The 22,539-nt window shown below is 33.1% G+C and overlaps 1 protein-coding gene across 2 annotated transcripts in view; it reads left to right on the top strand.

Annotated features, from left to right (window-relative positions):
• CADM2 (cell adhesion molecule 2) overlaps positions 1-22,539 on the top strand; it is a 160,201-nt gene that overhangs the window by 70,510 nt on the left and 67,152 nt on the right. For both annotated transcript variants that reach the window (XM_008572654.1, XM_008572655.1), the window contains exon 5: positions 6,354-6,532. In XM_008572654.1, the coding sequence (XP_008570876.1) occupies positions 6,354-6,532 (179 nt within the window). The remainder of the gene's footprint in view (positions 1-6,353; positions 6,533-22,539) is intronic.

Genomic DNA, 22,539 nt, shown 5'->3' on the forward strand with positions numbered 1-22,539 from the left:
TGCTTTCAAATTTACCTTTTCTTATTTTATTTTTATTTTTAGCTCAATAGTGATTTTACCTATTAACCCTATTATCTTTTCCAGGGGTTCACCATATTTAAATTTATCTATTCAATACTATGGTCCCTGAAAGGCAAGCATCCTACCCAAGGCTCTGACTCCCATTAAGTTGGTGTCTTTCATTTCTACAGATCATAATTAAAGGTGCTAATCAAGAGTTATATCTTTCATAAAGCCTGTTGTAATTCCTCTACCGTAGGTGATGAATCTTTGTATTTTTAAACTCATTAATGCATCTTACCATGTCCTGCCAAGTATTATGGTTGATGACATAGGAAAACTACTAAAATATTGATATCATAGAACAGATATTTATTTTTCTTATATCCCTCATAATCCTCGGTTCTGAAGCTGGAAGAAATTTGTTTATAGATACGCTGTAATTGTCTGATAATTGCATAATCAAAGTACCTAGTCAAGAATACTCAGGCATACATTAACAAAAGAAGACCTCATTGACCTCTTATCTGTCTTAAGATATAAGTGTACAAGTAGAACATTTTTTGTTAATTAAACCTACTGAGACTTATTGAAGACCACTCTAGTTCAAATGTTTCTAAAGTTTTGTGTTCCCTTTAGCATGTATCTATAAAAACTATCAAACACATAAATGCTTCATTGATTATGTTTTAAAATGAGCCTACATTGTAATAAGTAAAACACTCAAAGTTGTTGGCTGATACTAAAATTATTCAATGTTTTAAGAATCACTCCTATAAAAGTATGAAATCAATATCAAGAATAAAAGGAAAACAAATTTCATTGCAATTAAGTTGCACAACAATCAAATATGAGGGAGGAAAAAATCCCCAGTTTGATGTATACTCCAAGGGCTAGAGCAATATTTTTACAATAATTGATAATTATTCAGTTATTCTGAATAAACTACATTCAGAAACCTCTAATTTGATCTTCAATAACAAAATTACTGTTTATCTTTTGAATTTGAAATGATTAATGCAATAAATAGCCCCACAAGTAATCCTTTTCTCTTTTCTCCCTGTTTAGCAACTACATTCTTATCTTCCAACAACTTATTACAAAATTAAATTTTGAATCATTTTCACAATTTTGAGATTACTACCCCTTAAACTTGCTTTGTTTTTATATTTTAAATCAAAATAAGTAAATAAAAGCATCAAGCAATCCCAGCTTTTAATCTTTCTCCTCTTCCTTTTTTTCTCCAGCCTCAATTGTTTGGCAGTGTGTGGGCCTTGTCTTAGGGATGCAGTCTCAGGCTGCTCAATGGAAAAAATGCCTAAGCTAGAATCCTTTGAGGATCCTTCTTCCCTGAACCCAAAAAACTTAAAAGTTCTGCTGAAACCAATGTCAAATCCATTTGTAAATCAATTTACATTTCATTTCTATCCTTCCATTTCTCTAAAAATTTGATAGTGTAAACACTGAGAGTTTTATGCATAAACTCTTCAGTATAATTTTTTGATTTAAAAATCTTTGCTTAAAGCAGAAAAAGGATCATGATGTTTATGTAACTCATATCACCTTCTTTCACTTTCCAGTGAAAATATCACAGGAAAGAGAAAGGGATTAGGTTTATAAAAATCTCCCTGGTATTAAAACTGTAATCACCTACTATCCACCTGTGGAATTTCTGAACTTAAATAAAGCCAGTAGGCATCATTATGTGGTCACATGGTACATAAGACACAAAGTTACTAATAATAAGTTCCTGCTTTTTCCTAAATTAAAGGAAATGTAAAATATAATTATTTGCATATTTCCTTTTTTGAGCCAGAAAACGATATTTATTTGAATGCTATTATAGTGACACATTTTTTTCTTTCATCTAGAAAAAGTAAATTTAATTTTTATAAGATTAATTTTAGTTCTGTGGCCCAACATATACTGAGCTTATAAAGGAAAAGACAATACAGAACCCAAAGGGGATATCATTTAAGAAAAGGGAGAGATTGGAAAGTATTCCAAATTTTTTGTAGCAATTAATTTACTCCACTTCTGCAAGAACAGCAGGAAGCTATTTTCCTAGGAGAGCTGCATTATGGGACTCGCTTTTCCATAACTTCACTGCTTATTCTTTATTCTTCCTCCCAAGCATGATCCTAAAAGAGAGGATGAGAGCTATGGAGGCAAAGAAGGATTTCATTCTCATCAGTACCTAGGGAGTAAATGATCCCATATATAGCTGGGACGATTAGAGGGACAGGTAACCGTGGCATAAATGTCCCAACGATAGCTAAAGAGTTTCAGTGTAAATTAGTAATCAGGTTTGTATCTGGTTCAAGATATTAAATAAACTGGTGATCTAAGAGAGTTGTGGCAATTCCTTCCAACACTAATTTATAAATAATGAGTTGTGAAAGATACTGGAGAAACTCTTATATATACAAAATAAAACACTCAGTTAATAATTTTTTTAGAAACCTCTTAAGATTAAAACCAACTTCACCAATGCCTTAGAATGTATGACAATAAATGCATAAGCATATTTGGTTTCTCTTTTCACTTTTCTTTTATTGTTCTTTTCTGTTGCTCTAGGAAGAAACTGTTGGAAAAATGTCTCTAGGTGCACAGAAAAATAAAACATCTTTTTAGCTTTATAGATTTGATAGACAGAAAGAAAACCAAGTTTCATCTCATGTAGATTTCCAACTTCTAATTATTTGGGCTTTTGAAGGGGGAACCTTCTGAATTGATTGTATTCATATTCACATTGTGGAGTTGTGCAATGTTATCTTATTTCTGATGCCTTTACTATTCTGTTACTCCTGGTGTCTAGCTCCTACTCTTTTTCTGCCTTAACACGTAGAAACTGTGGACTGAAACTACATTTAAAATGATCTCCTTTGGATGCCTGAACAGCAGGAAAGATTGTTATTCGTTTGAAGCAAGAAACTCAATCTTTTCTGGGTTCCAATTAGAGAAAGCCTAGAGGCCCTCTTTATTAAGATGAAACACAAATTATATCAGGACTTGCTAAACCACTTAATATTTTTATGGTGATATTAAGAAGCTTGAACATTTTAAATACTAATTGGGAATATGTAGGCTGTTTTTAATCTATGCATAAACTCTAACCTCTATTTCATTAAAATTTCATCTTATGGTGCTGACTCTTTTGCCACCTTGATGATTTACCACAGAGTAGGATCAAGAATCCTTGAAGGATTCAATTCCATATCAGCAGAGACTTATACAGTTACCCACTCCTGTTAACCACTGTTGCAGATGTTTTTTAAAAAAAAAAAAATTCCTAAAAGAGAGATTTTTTTTTTGTTTTTTAGAAAAAATATTTATAAATTCAGACTGACAACCTGAGTAATTTATATAGACGTTTAACTACATACAAATAATTTACAAATATATATCTAGATTTAATTACATATTTACAGAGCCGTATGCTTTAAGATTTGATGGAAAGCTTATGAACACAAGTAGAAAAAAATCATGACAGTTTGAATTTGGGAGGTTGATTTTGAGTGCATATGAATGTGTAGATACATGCATATAATTATATCCATGTGTGATTTAAAATTCCAACTAACTCATCAAGAAAACATTGCCTCTTATAATAAAATACTTCCTTTGAGTCGTATTATAAAGATGAATGTTCTAAAATTCAAATTATATTTAATATAATTGCAATTTTAATATTGGTCTTATGTGGCTTTGTAGAAAAACAAAACCTTTACTATTTGTTATGCTACAAGTCATAGTTTTATTTCACCTGTTTTGCCTCTTCAAGAAACGTTAAGGATGTGCATGGTACAAGATTATCCAGACTTTTAAAATAAGAAAAAGTAAATTCAAATAGTAATTAGCAAATGTGGAATAAAATGATGCAAGGTGAGAAATAGTAATGCTTTGGCTTTTATTAAAGATCCTATGGGAGTGAATTGTCTATATAACTGGGTGATATAAATTTTTACATTTTTCCAATATATTTTGTATACCTGGTTTCTTTATTTTTTATCCTATAATGCTCTTTCGGAAATTCCATGGGGACAGTTCTGAAAAAATTTCCCTCCTTTCTTTGTGCTCTCTCTCTCTCTCTCTCTCTCTCTCTCTCTCTCTCTCTGGAGAGATAAAAAAAAAAAATCCAAACTGTTTATTACTTTCTTCTCACACACTAACTACACAGTTCACCTCTAGTCACCAAAATAAATGTGGGAATTTTTCCCTGTCAACAATCAGTTCTCTGGTGACACCAGCTGAGTGTCCTATAATTCAATTCAATCTGATATTATCTACCAAGAGGTTCAGTTCCACAAGACTGCCCTGATTTCAGACAGCAATCAAAAGTAGTAGATTATCACCTTTACTTCTGACTGACGTGCTACAAACCACAGTATCTATGATTCCGTCCTTGGGTTTGGTTAATTTGCTAGGACAGTTCACAGAACTCATGAAAACACTTTACTTTTACTCACTTATTACAAAGGCTGTTACAAAGGGTGCAAATGAACAGCTAGATGGAAGAGATGGATAGGGCAAAGAATGTGGCAAAGGCATGGAAATTCAGTGCCCTCCCTGGGCATGCCACCCTCCAGCAATTCTGTGTTCAACAACCCAGAATCTCTCTGAAGCCTGTCCTTTTGGGTTTTTATGCAGGCTTCATTACATAGGCATGATTGATAACATCACTGGTCATTGGTAATCAACTCAACCTTCAGCCCCTCCCTGACCTAGAGGTTTGGGGTTGGGACTAAAAATTTGAACCCTCTAATTACATGGCCTCCATCCTGAGGCTATCCAGGAGCCCACCCAGAGCATCTCATTAGATAATCTCATAGGATCATCTCACTAGAACAAGAGATGCTCCCCTCATCCAGGAAAGTCCAAGGGATTTAGAAGCTCTGTGTCAGATGCTCCTATCACTTGGGAAAATATAAAGGTTATAGAAGCTCTGTATCCGGAACTGGGGTCAAAGACCAAATATTAGAACAAACAATTCTTCCAGTGCCCCTATTTAAAAGAGTTTCAGGAGCACTGTGTCAGGAACTGGGGGCAGATATATATGTTTCTTATTATATTACAATATCACACTCTCCAAATGTTTTTAGTATTTAAACACTTGAGCAATTCTTTCATCAGATTGAAAATCTGCTTGTTTTGGTACTCTTTTGAATATGTTATTATTTATTTATAACTTTTATCCCTTTCACAGAATGTTGTCAAAAAAAATTATCCCCCCCCCCTTTTTTTTTTCAGAAAGAATTCCATGATCATAGATATTGTTAATCAAGACCTGGGATCTAATTTTATACCCAATAGCAGGATACAAGTTCAAAATTGTTACCTAATTAAACAAATAATTAAAGCTTTTTAGAAAATAACTTCCAACTGTGTGAAAAAATCAAGCCTGAGTTAGAAAATTTTTCTATACAAAGACTTGGAAAATATTCATGTTAGAAAGCAGGAGGTACTGGAGGAAACATCCTCTGTGGAGACAGAGCAGTTTAAGTATTTCTCAGATCTTCTATATTCTTCCATGCCGTAAATAAAAAAAAAAATGTTCATTGGAGTGTTCTTTAATTTTTACGTATTTATATATATATTTATTTATTTATTTGTGGCTGGTCAGTTTGGGGATTGAAGTGTTCTGTAAAGATTTTAGGAAATATATGTAAAGCACCTAGGACAGTTACTATTATCAGCACATTGTGATAGATATTATTAATAATCATTCTTATCATTTATAATTATAAAAGTTTGAAATCTTTGAAGACAGGAACCTATGGTTTATTTATCCTTTCTTCCCTAAAATATTTTGAGATGGCTATTCTTTGCAAATATTTTATTAGATGAAAATCCTGGGGGAAAACATTTAAAGAAATGAGATAAGCAGGAGAGGTAAGGGCAAAAGTTTCAGGTGGTTTCAGGCAAAGCTGTGCCCTGGTGGGAGCCCCAAGCACAAAGGTGTAATTCCAGGTACCTTCGGGGAAGACTTATTCCCTTAGCCCAAGGGCAGTCCTCCAATGTGAGGTGGGAGCCATTAGCAGCAGGATCTGGGTCACAGGACCTGGGCCACAGGACCTGGGCAGGGCACCAGCAATGACTGACATAATGACTCAGCAAATTAGTTCCTTCATACGTATCTGTTTAATTGAGTAGAATAGAATTAAATTGTATTTGCCATACCTCCAACTCTTCTGAGTGAGTGCATGATGATTCTTTTGGTACCATACAGAAGTTAGCGCATGATTATGTACAAAGTAGGTATCAAATATTTATAAATTGCTTGATTTACTCAATTCACAGAATATGTAATGTTTCTTATTTTCCCTGTCTATATGCATGTTTGAATCCAATAGGCCAGAACCTGTTTTGTGGACAAAGGATGGCGGAGAATTACCAGATCCTGACCGAATGGTTGTGAGTGGTAGGGAGTTAAATATTCTTTTCCTGAACAAAACGGATAATGGTACATATCGATGTGAAGCGACCAACACCATCGGCCAAAGCAGCGCAGAGTATGTTCTCATTGTACATGGTGAGTACCTTTTTGAAAACATTGCACGTGAAAGTCTGAGTGACCTGAAAAACTGTAAACATTTATCAAAATCATTAGAATAATAAACAAAATTAAGCAGGTTTACTTTTTCTTTCAGAAGGACTTCTCATACGTATAAATATGGCTAAGATTTACAATTAATATGTTTCAAGCCAGAAATGAAATAAACGTACAATATACACTAAAAATAAAGCATGTAAAGCATTCTTTATTACAAATACATTTATTTAATTATTGGTGGTGACTAGTAAATTATATTAATGATTGTCTTTAAATTTTACAAATAAATGCTTTTATTTATAATTCAGAATAATGAAAACTATGTTTCCTTTATGCTAATTTCATTTGTATTATCATAAAAATGTGCTTAATAATCACTATAACTGGTTTCACAAAGAATGATAGTATGTCATTGAGATGCAGCAAAGACAGAGTTGTGCAATATTAATGATAACTGCATTAATTTCTTATGAACAATAATACAAAACTTCTACAGACATTTTTTCTTGACTGAACTTATTTTACAATTTCAGTAAATATAACAAAATGGTTGAAAAAAATACCAATACCCAACAATGAAGGGAATCTCTGTTTTTCCCAACCTCCAAAATCCACAGTGGGTTGTTCATAAGGTAGCTTTAACAAATCATCAGATGGAGATGACCTGTTGTGAAATTGATAAATACCGCAATAAATCAAATTAAGCTGGTTTCTTTATTGCAGTACTTTTCAGAGTCTATTTTATTGCCAGGGTGCATTGTGAATCTGCAAGAGAAAGAACCATTAGAGGATGTGATATTTTTTCATATATTTCACTAAGAAAAACTTTTCTGAAACTAGTATCAGATTCTATATAATATAACAGTATTCTAAATGTCATTTTGTAAAACACAATGCTGTAGTAAATTCAGTGTATCTTAGGAATCATGGATGGTATGTTTATTTAGTATCTTTCCCATGAAGACCAATTATAGAATACTGTAAGAAGCATGAGTTAGTTTTATACCTTTTCAAAAAGGAATTTGAGGGATCAAGTGTAATTCTTTTTAAAGAGTTTTAATTTTAGGGAAAAATTAATTTGATTTGTGTTATTTTTACAAGGTATTTATTTTGTTATGATGAAGGTCGAAGTTAAAGAAAAAATAATATACTAAGTCAATATCATTTTCTTATTTTGAAATTGTTTTAGTGTATAAAATCCCTCAACTTTTAATACAGTAAAGGCTCACAATGAATAGGCTGTCCACATATAAACATCTTGAAAATAGTAGAGCTAAGAGTTTAATTTTTTGCATCTCACAAAGAGTGCAAAATTCAACTTTGTGAAAGATTAGCCTAATCAAATTAGACTGATAAATTTGAATTGCATGTGGTAAGCCCCTGTAGACAAATCCTGCCAGCCTTACTGCCGGAAAGAATATAACTACTACTGGGTGTTACAAGAATTCAAATTAGGTCCTCAGCCCAGGATCCAAGAGTAGCTTTCAGGTCATGCTACCAGAATGTTTATAGATCATGCAGTCATGTAAGTAAAGTATTTCTTACTTGTCTCATTCACTCTTAACCTCCTAAGTGCTTTTCTTACCTAACAGTTTCTAAGAACCTAGGGCCATGTTGTGTAGCATGTCACAGTGTGTCAAAAGCAATCCGATATGTGAATATAGAGAATTAGAAGGAAAGTGACCAAAAAAATAATATACTTAGAAGAAAAGCATGTTATTTGTGTGTTTTTTTAAAGTAATTCAGGTGGGGAAAATTCATAGGTTGCAGTGTTTATAAGTTAGCCAACAGCATGATTTCCTGAATAGCCAAGCTATCTTTAGGTTGTTGGCAGTTGACATATTTCTAATAAATACTTCTCCAAGCACTTTGTAAGAAGTCATTTTTAGCTTTGCTTTTTGAACTCCAATTCATCAAAAGCACCCCATAGATTAATGCTATTCATGCTGCTAGATAAAGCTGTGAAGTTCAACAGTAGTTTAGCTAGGATTATTGACATAAGTAATGAGAGGCTCGATGAAATAGTGGAACCATATTACACCATGTTTAAAAAGGGCTCCAATTGGGTTCATTACAAAATAAAGTGTTTTTCCCCCTTTGCACACTGGGTATAATGTTTCATTAGTCACTGGTTGTATAAATATAAAAGCTACTCTCTTCTGTTAATGGTTTGGCTGTTTCAAAACCCTACTAAATGATGAAATTTGAGTGGCATTTCGATCTATAATGAATGCTGTATGCATTTCGGAATGGAGTGATAAGTGATCGTTTGTGAGAACTTTACCCTTTTATCTTTCACACCAAGGTTGATTTTACATTAGCTGTGATAATTTAATATAGCTCCAGCACAGAAGGGTTTTTCATGAGCTAAGATCTCTACCACAGTTGCCTAGGTTCTATTGATTCTTAACTTGATGGAGGTCTGAGCACTTTCCTGTGAAATCATCTACTACCTAGATGCCATCCTGATGGTTACATTTTATTCTTTGGGTGTCAATGGAAGTGCATTATTTAAATGTTATTACATTTAATTGTTAATAGCACTGACATTTTGTGTTGTGAACACTGGAGGTCCCCCTCACCCCAACTCCTAATTACACCTTTGAAAATTTCAGCATTAAAACTACAGGTGGTAATTTGAAACTGCCAGTCTAAAATTTACTCCTAATGAAAGGCCTAACAAAAGTCAGCATACAAATACCTGTAGGATAAAACATTACACTTGCACTGTGGAAGTTCCATTAGGAGAGCAAGTAGTAACAATCGCAGTAATGGAAAAATTAATCTGTTAAATTAGTAGCCATTTAAAACAAATTAACTCCTGTAAGCACAGTAGTTTCTTAATTTTTGCTTCTTTATAAAAATGTTGAAATGTTTATCTTATCATGGTTATCATGCTACTTATTCATTTAGAATGACTGATTACGTCTGTGGGTTTAAAGGCTTTGAAATACTTTGTTCCATTGATGTTCTTATCATTTGGAGAACTTGGATAAGGAAAAAACTGTATTCATTTACCAAATAGATATTTAGTATTTATCTACCAAGTGCAAATACACTATAAGAGCAAAGGTGAATAACACTGAAGAAGATTATATAGTTTAATATGGAATACAAATTAAGCATTCAAATAATTATAATACAAAATAAAATAAGAGCTATAGGAAAATAGTCATACAACAATGTAGATGTTCACAGTCTATGAAGTTGTAGTCCAAGTGTTTGGAATTTTTAAAAATAGCACAGCACTCCTGGATAGTTTATAAATAAATGACATACATCATAAATGGAAGAGTCCAGCACAGTGCCAGGTACATAGTTATACATTGTATCAGACTATCATCATTATCATTATTATTATTTTACTAGTAGCCTTATTATACTAAGGGCAATTCAACTCATTGCTCTGATCAGAAACTTACCCATGAGTTGTGTACAGTTTATTGCCTATAAGCTTCGCTGAATGATACCCAGAGCAAAAATTAGTTTAACTCTATCGAAGAACAAGAAAATTCTACATTCTTGCTAATTAAGCAATAGAGTAGTTCTCAAAAATCCCACAATATAGCAAATTAATAATATATAGAGCAGGGCAAGCATTATAATAACCCTTGTTTCTCCAATGCAACATCAAATTCAAAGGATTTAGCTAAAATATCTTCTCCCCAAGCAAAGGGTACCAGGATCTGCATTCATTCACTATGGAGAGCATGGCAGACGCCTATTTATCACACAAGAAATGGCTGCAGAGAATTACCAATGACCTTAGGCTAATCTTATTTTCTGGTAATAAGAAATTCAGGTTTTTATATTTATCTGTCATGAGCTGATTAAAAATACACTCTTTTCAAATTGTCAGTAATGTACAGCACCTGGGAAGTTTTGACAAAGCATATTTATGGTGAGTGAGAAAAACAAACCATCATATCCCCCTAGATTCTAATCTCCTTTTTTTCTCATCTTTCCCAATGTATTTTACCTCCCTTGAAGCTCATGTTAGAGGAATTCATAACCACCTCTCAACATACAGATGGAAGATGGGCAGAGATGCTGGAACTTTTTAGTATCACCTCCAGCATCAAAGCCCTACCCAGGTTTTGGGAAGAAATACAGTAGTAATACTAGAAGGAAAAGTAAATAACTCATTTCTCCTACCAGTAGCTGCACTATCCATGACAAGCTCAGATTGTAGACGAGTAATAGGGAGTCGTATTAGAGCTTCAGTGGAGGACCAGGTTGTCTCAGGCAGTCATCGCAGAGTGGAGGTGTCCTACTCCAGAAGTTTTTTATGATATTCCCCCCACCTCTTCAACTGTACTCTTGCTATAACCATAGTAACACTTAGGTGAGTGTTAAAATTCTTACCGTTGCTCTTAGTCCCTTACTTCCTTATTTTTGTCCTTGTATGAATAAGCTTTTGTAACATTTTATCACTTCTTCATTATCTTAACTCTTGCTATTCTTATTTTGAAGGAAATTGTTCACTATGACCTTTTTACATTTTTCCTATTCCTTATGTATTTTGCTTTTCTAGCAAATTTCATCTTTATAACCATAAAAGTAAAATTCTCCATAACTAACATTATGATAGTATAAAGTGAAATAGAATCAAAATTTGCTTATACTCATACTTTTGTACTGTCAATCAGTTTATCACAGTTGCCAATTTGATATCTCTAAAACATCACTTGACAGTTATGGTTTGTTTTATTTGTTCATGTGTGCATTGAAATAAATTCTGATGAAAAATGTGATATTGCTTTTTAAAAAATGTTTCCAGGGTAATTTACTTCAGAAGTAATGCATATACAGAGTAGGATCCATCACATTTTATTGTTAGTTGGTAAGAACTGTCATAAAAAGAGTATTTGGGATTTTTTAATTTTAATAGTAAGACAATATTACTGCTAGAAATGTCTATGTGTTTTGGTCTAATGAAAGGTATCAAGCTACTAAATGTGTCTTTCTATCTTTTAAGAATCAATAAGACTCTTACTTTCATTTCACTCAGCTTTTATTGTTAATAATAAACATCAGAAAACACTCAGATAAAGTTGTGCACACAGACATTGCAGACTGCTGCATGAAGTCAAGCTTCTGAGTTTTGTTGCTCATTTAGTCACATACCTCTTTTGGAGACTGTAGGTAAACGCAGGTCCACCTTCCATTCTGTGTGCTCATTTTCCATTTCAGTTGACTTGCTTATCACAGGGGAGAGGAAAGTTGAGTCATGGAGGGTACCCTTTCTTTTACTTTAAGAAACATTTTCAATCCATCTATTATCTCTTTCAAATGTTTAACAGGTATGCAAAATGTAAATTCTGTTGCTTTAGGATTATTAGTACTTGACCCTAAATTAGTAAAGTAATTAATGCATATGTGGATAAATGCAATTATGGAACAGATTGGCAGCACCATAAGTAGTATCCTAAATTTGTTTTTAAATTTCTCTTTCCATAGAACTAAGCAAATATGATTGTAATACATACACCCATAGTCTTATAGAGATAGCTCTTTCATGTATTAATATCCTGATTATCAATTATTTGAAAGCTGATGAGGATTTTCATCACAATAAAATGAAAGTGTACTTCTGTGCCTCATAGTAAATGCGTAGCTAGACTAAAAGGTTGGCGGTCTCATGTGACGTGCATTTACTATTAAATTATCTGGCAACAAAAAATTTAGAAGCATGAAGCATTAAGGGGATACATGAATTTTTTTTTTTCTTTGTTGTACTGTTAGGCAAGGTGATATTTACAGATCATGATGGAACTAAGAGAATGAATCTTCTAGCTCATATGTGTGGGTGGGGAGCTGGAAAGAGAATCTTGGATTATGGACAGATGCACAGCCTAGCAAACATTAAAAAGGGATTCAGCTAAAATCTGTTCCCTCACATGGAAACAGACCTACCAGTTGGTAAATTAATTCTATGTACTCATAATGAGCATTTTCCCTTTGGAGCAGCTTTCTTTAGAAGCATAGATGGAAAATATACGGTGCAGGAAGAAAAGGATAGAAAAGACACCCATATGGAGCAGCAAGCAGTGCACTAATGGAAGAGCCCTGTGGTTGCTGCTCTCATCTCTGGTTGAGAGTTTCCAGGCAGTAACTAGTTGGATGATTCTTAAAACAGTCCCTTCTTTAATCGCTGAGATAAAACATATCATTTCTGGACATGAATAAGCAGGGAGAGCTCTGATGCCTGTAGGAAAGGCATACCTCTGACTGGATGAATATGCTGTTGAACTCTGCAGAGAGAAATGGAATGGCATAAAAAAGCACAGACAGAGGCACTGTTTTCATTATAAAATATTTTTAAAAGGTATATGTGTGTGGGCATACTCAACACAGAATTAAGGCTTAATTATATCTCTTTGTTTAAAGATGACTATAGAGTGGATAAATTAAGGTTTCAGCTTTCAGAGTAAAAATTCTGTTGAGAAATTCCACTATGAAGTAAATATTTCTACATGCCTAGATGGACCACTAACTAAAATGTCTACAGGAAAAGTCCTCATTCCTGATTGATGATAGGGAAGTGTCCATTACTCAACAATTTCATCATTTTAAAAATCTTTTCTTGCATTACTTGCATATAATCTTTTCTCTCAGTTGCAGTATATAAAAAGAGAAACAGAAGGATAAAATCCATGGCACGCAAGCCTTCTAGATTTGTTTATGTGGAAATAGGCTAGCCTGTAGCTTTACAAAAATGTATAGAGCTCTTCTACCCAAATATATGTGCATGAACTGGCTCATTTGTTAGAGAATTCAAGCATTGTGCAACGGTCCCTGGGGATAAAATTTTGGCATTTGTTTTCAGAAATAATGGCATGCCTAAATAGAAGATACAGATTTTACATAAAACCTGCTTTGTAGCTTCTTACAGTGTAGTTTTCACAAACATTGTAACAACAGATCATGTACTCTTTCTAGAATCAAAGAATTATCCTTGATTCCTCTCTCCTTTTCTCTCTTATTCATCAGCAAGCTCTGCTGACAGTGCTTCCAGACCATGCTCCCAGTAAGTCCACTTCTCTCGACCGTCCTCGCTGACCTACACTATTGAAATAGTTTCCTGAGCTCCCTGCTTCCGCACTTTCACACCTTCAGTCTATTTCCCACACAGCTGTAACGTATAAATGTTTAAAGTGCATATTCCTTCATGTTCTTTTCCCATTTAAATCAATCCAAAGGCAATTTCATCACACTTAGTATAAAATCCAAATCCTCATTATCTTAGCTTACCAAGCCCTGCAAAATATGGCTGCGACCTTCTCCTGTGGCATCTCTTATCACTCTCCACAACTTCCTTCAGTCTCCCTGGTCCTTCTTCGACTTCTCTAAAAAGTCAAGCTCATTCTCTTTTTAGGAATTTTGCCTCTGCCTGGAATGCTTTTGCAGGGAGGATAAAGAATGCTGCCAGGAATGCTGGTCTTTGTAAGCCTGATTTCTTGTCCTTCAGATCTCAGACTAAATAAGTGTTCTCAGAGAGGCCTCTGTTGCCCACTCCCATCTAAAGTGTCCCTCGGTTACATATCACTTCATTTGAATTCTCTATATGGTATTTATCATTATTTGATATTTTAGTTTGTGTATTTGATTGTGTGTGTATATTTATACATATGCACATATATATGTGCACATATTATATGTGTATGTGTCTGTACATGTGAATGTATTCCATATCCTCTCAGTAGATTATGACTTCCTTGAATGCAGAGATTGTGTGCATGTTGCTTATCTCTGTACCCCATCTCTTAGAACAGTGTCTTCTTTTTAAAATATTTAATTTAATCCATTTATTTATTTTTACTTTAACATAGTTGATTGCACGTATCTGTGGGGTACAGTTGAATATCAATACCTGTGTGCAAAATGTGATGCTTAAATCATGAGAATTAGAATATTCAGCATTATACAATGTGATCATTTTTCATGGCCCTTTTTCTAAATAGTAAAGAATTAATAAAAAATTTTTAATGATTAAATCTCTCCTCTCTGTCTTTCTCTGTCTCTCTCCCTCTCTTCAACAGAAGAAACTTTAATGAAATAATATATGTATGTGTATATGTGTACATACGTACATATATATATATATACATGCATACTCGTATCCACATACATACATATATACATATATATTTTTATATTTTACCCTGACTTCTGAGCACAATCAGGATCATAACTGACACACTTTGTTCACCAAAATAAAGACCTTTAGCTTTCATCCTATATCGGGAAAAAAGAATATGTAATTGGCACTTCATATGTAAATGGTGCCTTATATAGTTAAGCAATGCACAACATGAGCAACTGTGTATAGAAGAATTAATATCTCTAATAAAAATCTAATAAAAATTATGTTAAGTGAAATAAGCCAGGTACAGAAAGAGAAATGCCATATGTTCTCATTCATAAGTGGGAGCCAAGAAAGGAAGAAAGAAGGAAAGATCACAATAAAACGTTGAACATTCAGAAGAAGGAAACAGACGTATAGTGGCTAGAAGGGGGAAGGGGAGGGGAGGGAGTAATTGGATAAGGTACACAAAGAATAATTATGATTTGTAATGATGAACATGTTAATAATATTGATTTGATCATCATATACTGTACACAAATACTGATCGTCAACTCTGTATCCCATAAATATGTACTATCAAAAATAAATAAATAAATTCTTTGAAATTAGAAAAGTTATCAATTGACTTTAAGCATGTGCGTTCATCTTTTTGCTAAATTATATGATTATTGCTAACTGAAAATTGAATTTGTTCTTTGGAAATCTGTATTATCTCTTATAAAGATACCATTTATGTCTACCCAAACATAAAACTTCTTTAAGGCATGGCCTGAAAAACCTTATATTTTACTATTTCAAGGAAATCTTTCTTGAGTATCGGTTATATACAAAGTGCTAAGCTAGGCACTGTGAGTCCTATGCTGAATAGGTAAATACTCCCAATTATGCCTAGACTTCTTAGTGAAAACAAAACCATGAAGTGTTTCACTCGTGTGTTTCACTATTATGTGATTTCAGAGATATTTTCAAGGTCCCCCAATTAAATGTAATATTCCAGGGGACATATCCAGGAAAATATGCAATTTCACAATTAGAAGTATTTTACTTTGGTTAAATGTTCACTTCTTTATAGAGACCATATTTTAAATGAAAATAATTTGAGAAAGTTATCAATTTATGGTACCAATTCCCAAGTGGAAATCCATTTATTAAACAACGATTTTTAAAGTTAAGAAAGACCTGGCTCCTCAGGAGAGCTCAGAACATTAGAGATACAGGTGATAGGAGGGGATGGATATTAAAAGTGAAGCTCGGTAAAGGTTTATTCACCATTTTCCTTAACATTATTCTTAACTTTTATTTGGGGTTGTTGTCTAAGGATACATCAGAATGGATCTTTTTATTAATATACATCTATAAAAAGTATCTGCAAATAGCCATTGGTAGTTTTCTTCAATTATAGGATATCAAGTTTATAATAATAAACTTTGAAACATTCTCACATTCTCCTTTAATTTTCATTTCACTAAGCTTTTGTATTGTAATATTAAATATTATATTTGGATTTATTTTACTTAAAAACTGGCAGCCAAGAAAAATGTATGTGAAAATTAGAATTAATTAAAGTTGGTGTCATGTAAAAATTTTCAATTTCAGTTTAATGATGTTTTTCAACTTTTATGTCTTTAGTAGCATAGTTCTCTCTCTACCCTCCACACAGATTGTACAGTTTAGTTAACTCCCTAGGATATTGATTCAGTATTGTTAAACTACTGATACTCTGTCATGAAATTTATGTGTTAAATAAACAGCAGAATCAAGATAAATATGGGAAATATTTCTAGTATGTTTCATGGTGAGAAATTTAAAGAATAACATAAATATATAATGTAGTATAAATTAAGCAACTATTTTACAAAATGAACTATGAAAGAACATTAGAAAAAAAGATCAAGCAAGAAGCTTAAGAGAGGTTTTAATAATAAGCATGCTGTATTAAATATGGTTGGTTGGATAGAAAGAATGATTTTTGTAGCATAAAAAGTTCACTGACATTAACACTTTTTATCACGTTCAGATTATTATTAATTTTTCAAGATTATTATGAGATGAACACCAGATTATCTTGAACTAGAAAGAGTTACATGCCTTACAGTATGAGCTATCATATGAGTTTACCTCACTGCATTTTGAATCTTAATCAACCCCTTTAGGGACTCTGCATCTCCTGAAGTCATATGCAAATATTTTTACATTTGTAATATTCTTGAGTGAAGGTGTTTTGCTTTTAGAAGATCAACTGTAATCCATCACTGGATAAGAACCTGGTCCAAAATGATTTATATAAATGACCAGGTTCAAACTCTTCAACTTTTGGATAAGGAAGCATAGAGGCAAAGAGGTAAAATGATAAGCAAAATGTTTCTCAGCTACTTTATCACACAACCTACATGCAAAATCAGAATATCTGAGTTTCTCAATCAGTGTTGTCCCATTTCATCACACTTCCCCATGTATATTCATATTTGATTTATTTTTCTTCTAATAAATGACAGTGATATTCTCCTGTAGAAAACTTACATCCTCACAGAACTTAAAGTATTTGGCCAAATCATGATTTACTTTTAGATAATGTACTTCTGGAAAAGAATATTACAGTGTTGAAGTAGGTGGAGCTAAATGATATAGGATCATCCACTTCATGGCATTTTTTTCCTACTTTAAATTTCACTTTTCCTTTGTCAGTTTGGAATGTAAAAAAAAAAAAAAAAAAAGTATTTTAAAAGAAAAAATGCATACTTTTTTTCCCCAAATAACACATTTATTTTATTCATGATTTTTTTTCTTGTAATTACGCAGGACTGTCAGTTACCACCTACAGTTTAAAATTGCAGTGCTTTTCATTTTTCAAGAACAGCTTTTTTTTTATTGTATAAGGATTCCATTTAGTATGAGAAGCCAGTGGAAGCTATCAGAGGGATGAAAAGGGATTCATTCAAATCTAATTTTTAAAAGGGTTCCTTTTTATGAAGCAGATGAGGTTACTATATTTCTCTTGAGGAGGAGGCATACACTGGCAAGCTAAAGCCCTGTCAACCTGGTGGTTGTCATTTAAGTAAGAGCCTTGGTGCTGTTACCCACTTTTATGCTGTAATCCAAATAGGCTGCTACATGTGGCTGAACATAATAGGAGTAGATAAATGTCGTTCTTTCTGCACAGGCAAAAGAAAGTACTGCAAACTTTCCTCTTACTGTGCTTCCAATGGCAGTGCAATTAGTAGTAAGAAGGTTCAGGATGCCCTATTATTTTTAAGGTAAGGACATGTGAATACCTTCTACCAAAACAACACTTCTTACCTTAATACTTCTAATATACACCAAGATCTCACCCTTTTACATCTTCACGAATACTTTTTGGTTTAGATTCACTCTTGATTACTCTAGGTCCAACCTGGAGAAGGGGGGCAGAGGGTTTAGTGACATAAAGCAGAAAGCAAGTAGACATATGGATCCAGACTAAATGGTAGAAATTTTTCTCTGTATTGAATACTAGTCCTTGGAGAAAAACAAGCAACTTGGGCTTCTGGGACTCTTTAGACTTAATTTTGCTTCGAAAATCCATTCTGAATGCCATTTTTAAAAAGAGAAACTGCCACAAAACAAAACAGGTTGACAAGTTAGAAATTATTGTACACTGCATTTGTAGAGAACAGAACATACCTTTAACCTGAAAAGCTCGTTATTGGAAAAAAGGTGCTGTACCACTCTTTGGTTTGTTGTATATAGAGCTTGTTGAAACTGATTTTATTTTGACAAGGTTATAGAGGATCTGTTGTGCTCTAATAAGCTCCAATAACAAAATGTTGTTGCGTTTTTAAAACTCCTTCATTAGAATGTGAAGAAAAGGATACTTTTCTGCTATTTTTAATTGGAGGATATGATTTAGAGCTCTAAGACTTAAAAATATTAGAAATCTGCATTCAAATATAAGATTCTTGAGTATGGTGCATTTTAATTTTTAAAATAATCTTTTAGAATTGAACACTCATAGCAGGAATTACTAAAATTCACCCTACACAGGATAAAGGTGAGAGAGAAGTAATTTTTGCAGGGGTAAACAATGTATAAGGCTTGGTTACTGAGTCTTGTTAAAAATTATTATTATTCCCTATTTACAGACCTCATTGTCATTATCACCAGTAGTATCATTATTTATACAGTATGTACCAAAGTCAAAGCATAGAGCTAGGTACCCTGAGGAAGCATAGAACTATATAATGGAGTCCATTCTTTTATCTTACCATCTTTTTGGTTCAAGAATAAAACCCGAAAAACAAGCAATGTATGTTAAGTTCCAAAGGAGTATTATAGCCTCTCAGTTTTTAACTACTGACTTCATGAACAGCTTTAATGCATATTCTGTGTACTCTGTACTTTATTACTAATTAGAGTTAACACAGTAGAGTTTATTAATTGATTTATGTAAATTAGAGCAAATTTTAAAATGTTACCATAGCATCATCACACGCACTTTGATTCGTGTTTTCTGCTGAGGAAGGGAGAGAGGTGTGGAGCTAATGAGAGGCACGTAGCTCTGGGTCTGCGCGTTATAGCAGGTCATGAATATAGTCATCATTGTTCATGGGGGTGTTGGAGGGACAAAGTAAGGAAAGCAGTAGATAAAAATCACGATGGGTATTTAGAGTGAAGGCAAATTAAGTGGAACTTAGTAGATCAAGGAAGTCTTCATACAGCAGGTGGAAATCATGCTGAGATTTAAGAGCAGCATTTTACTAGGTACATTAAGAAAGGGGCGCTATTCTGACATGGAGAGCTAATAAGGGATTGGGTCATAGGAAACTTGTTCCAAGGCAAAGTGGTATTTCAGAAGACAAAGTCATGTTGATTTATAAGGTTGAGCCCACAATTTATTGGGAGAGAGAGACACATAAATATAATAGTGAAATAATATATATGAAGCATGCATAGCAGTGTCTGCAAAGTGATTGAAATTGAAGAGAAGGAAAATATTAACTGCAGAATTGGGGGATGCTTTACAGACGACATCACATTTAAATGAGGACTTGAAGGACAGGCATGAAAGAAATAATAAAGAATGTGAAACAAAATGTGGCTCTGAGAACATGGCAGCACAAAGAACAGAAAGAACTCCTCCTAGAACTTGGGGAAAGCAGTGTGTTGGGGCAGATGTCTTGTGTACTGGGCTTAAGCTTCTTACTTTATGTTAACCTGACACTATGAGAGATAAAGAGAAGCCAGACATGTATGCTCTGAGGACCCCTGGCCCCTGTTGGTATTGAAAACCTTATCCCTGTGGCTGACCAAACACCAGTAGGTACAGTTTTGGAGTTCTTTATATCTGAGTCACGTGGGTTGAGCAGGAGAGCAGGAGAGCAGGAAAGAAGATGGATTGATGAATTGATCATAGCAAAGTATAGCCATGGTCTTCAGACACAAGTTTTAGATTCCTGGTTCAACAACTTTGTTGTCTGACCAGACATTGTGTTTCTGTGTGTATCTAAGTTCTTATAAGAGTAATCTGGATTATTTACAATGCATTTATTTGTAACCCAATATTTGCTCACATGAATAACTTTTGCAGCCTACTTTTAGCTTTGTCTGCATTAATATGCAAATGTTCAATTGACTAGATTTAGGGGTTCTGTCTGATATTATTGAAATACTCCTAAATTTCTTTTACCTGAGAACAGTACTTTACGTATGTTACAAGTGAAATGAAAAGTATAATTTATTATAATTCAAACCTTGTGTATTGGAAAAACTGTAAGCAGATATTTTCAAGTCTTGGAACATTCACTTATCTCAGTTTCTCATCAATAAAAATGCTCTCATTTTCATTTAATGGAAATCTCTGCATTTACAGTGGCATGTGTGGTATATAGATATATTCATGGAGGCCCATGAGTCATTATTTACAACTTAGATATGTCATATGTGTATATGTATATACTTTACATATATGTAAATTTGATTTTATATAATTAATTATTGACATTTAGGAATTCATTTAATATTCTATCTAAAACTGTTGTTATTGGGCCGGCCCGGTGGCGCACTGCTACAGTGCGCCGCTTGGGAGCGCAGTGGCACTCCTGTCGAGGGTTCAGATCCCACATACAGACCGGTTCCCGCTCACTGGCTGAGCGAGGTGCGAGCACAACACCGAGGGTTGCGATCCCGTTGCCGGTCCCGGTCCGGTACGGGCGCGACACTGAGGGTTGCGATACGTTGCCAGACACGAAAAAAGACAAAAAGGAAAAAAAAAATAAAACTGTCATTATTTTAGTATCATCCATTTTAGTATGTAGTGAAATACAGTTTTAGTATATAGTGAGATTTAATCCACTAACAAAAGAAAAACACATAATCATGACTTCATGATTTCAGAAAAGTTGGTGTTATACATTTCTATATATTGTGATCAAAACTTTTAACTGCTTAAAAACTATTGTTAAATCAAATAACATTCAAACAAATTTCTTATTAACAAGAATATGTTTTTAATTTTGAGTTTGAATAACTTGAAATTTCTCTTGTTTGGATTTAAATTGTATCTAAATAATTTATGTATAATTACTAATTTCTCTGCTATCTAGATAAAATCTATGTTTTATATTTAGTTAACTTCCCCAAATAAATTTATTATCTAATACATATTTTATCAATTGCTGACTCATCATTCTCCCTTAACATCTAAAAACATGTAATACAGTTCATTTCTTTTGTAAACTCCAAATGCTGAACTTATTTGTAAACATTTGTTTACTTCAGGCAAATGTGCTAGTAGTTGATTAAATTAATACATTCTCCCAGAAAAACAATTAAAAATTTGAGCCCCTCTTTTGCATCCTGAAAATCAAAAGTTAAATATCACATAAATTGACTAATCTGGGTATTAGATAGTTATCATTTCTTAATTTTAAAATGCATAAATTATGCATCACACATCATCAATTTGACTATTTTTATTTATAGATGTCTTACTGTTCATGTTCAAATATCCTTTGATTAATCATAGGATGTAAACATGCAAGGCATACATTAAGATCTTCTAAAAATTGACATATCATATTCAGCAAGTTACTTATAATATTAGTGCAATTACAGATTATTTTATTTTGTGGACAGAATTAATAATGTTGAGCCAGTATTTAGTATTTTTATTGTGTGTGTCCATATATATAATTTTTCTGTACATAAATTAGTATATTTTTATTCTTAGGAAAAATTTTTTTAAAAAATAATTACAAGGAGAAAATAGCCTGCACTTTTTATCCTGTACAGTATTTGATGCAGTATTCTTTGTATGAACAGTATGATGGTTTTAAAAACACACGGTATTCTAGGTAACTAAAATATGAGGCAAATAATTGGTACTAGTGTTTTCTATTACATATTTCTTTACAAAAATATAAGTGCAAAATTTCATAATCAATGTCTAAATAAAAGGCCAGAAGTGAATGCACCAAACGAGGACCTTTGAAACATTTGCTAAATAATACTGAATGTTGTCACTTACTCGGAGTGAGAACCAGGAAGACCAGTGAAGATGTGGTCTTGAAAATTTATTCTTCAGACAATAACAATTTTGTACTCATGCTAAAGACAGGGACAATTTTTTTTTTTTTTTTTATGAACAGAAGTAACAAAATCACTTAGTTCAATATGAATTTAGTTGATCTTGTCAAAAAAGAGGACTTTTCCAGTTCCCTTAAAATGTTTATAATATTATGAAGAAATTCATTTAGTAAATATATATTGAACTTCTAAATTATGCTAGGGTTTCAACAATATACTTGGCAGAGTTTTTCCCTTCAAGGACAAATTGTCTAATGGGGAGACATATACTAATAAAATCGGAGCAGATACAAAGTTTAGATAGAAGACAAAAGTGTCAAATATAATTTTCTTGGTA

The sequence above is a fragment of the Galeopterus variegatus genome, unplaced genomic scaffold, assembly GCF_000696425.1.
Source record: "Galeopterus variegatus unplaced genomic scaffold, G_variegatus-3.0.2 Scaffold815, whole genome shotgun sequence".
NCBI classification, from domain to species: domain Eukaryota; kingdom Metazoa; phylum Chordata; class Mammalia; order Dermoptera; family Cynocephalidae; genus Galeopterus; species Galeopterus variegatus.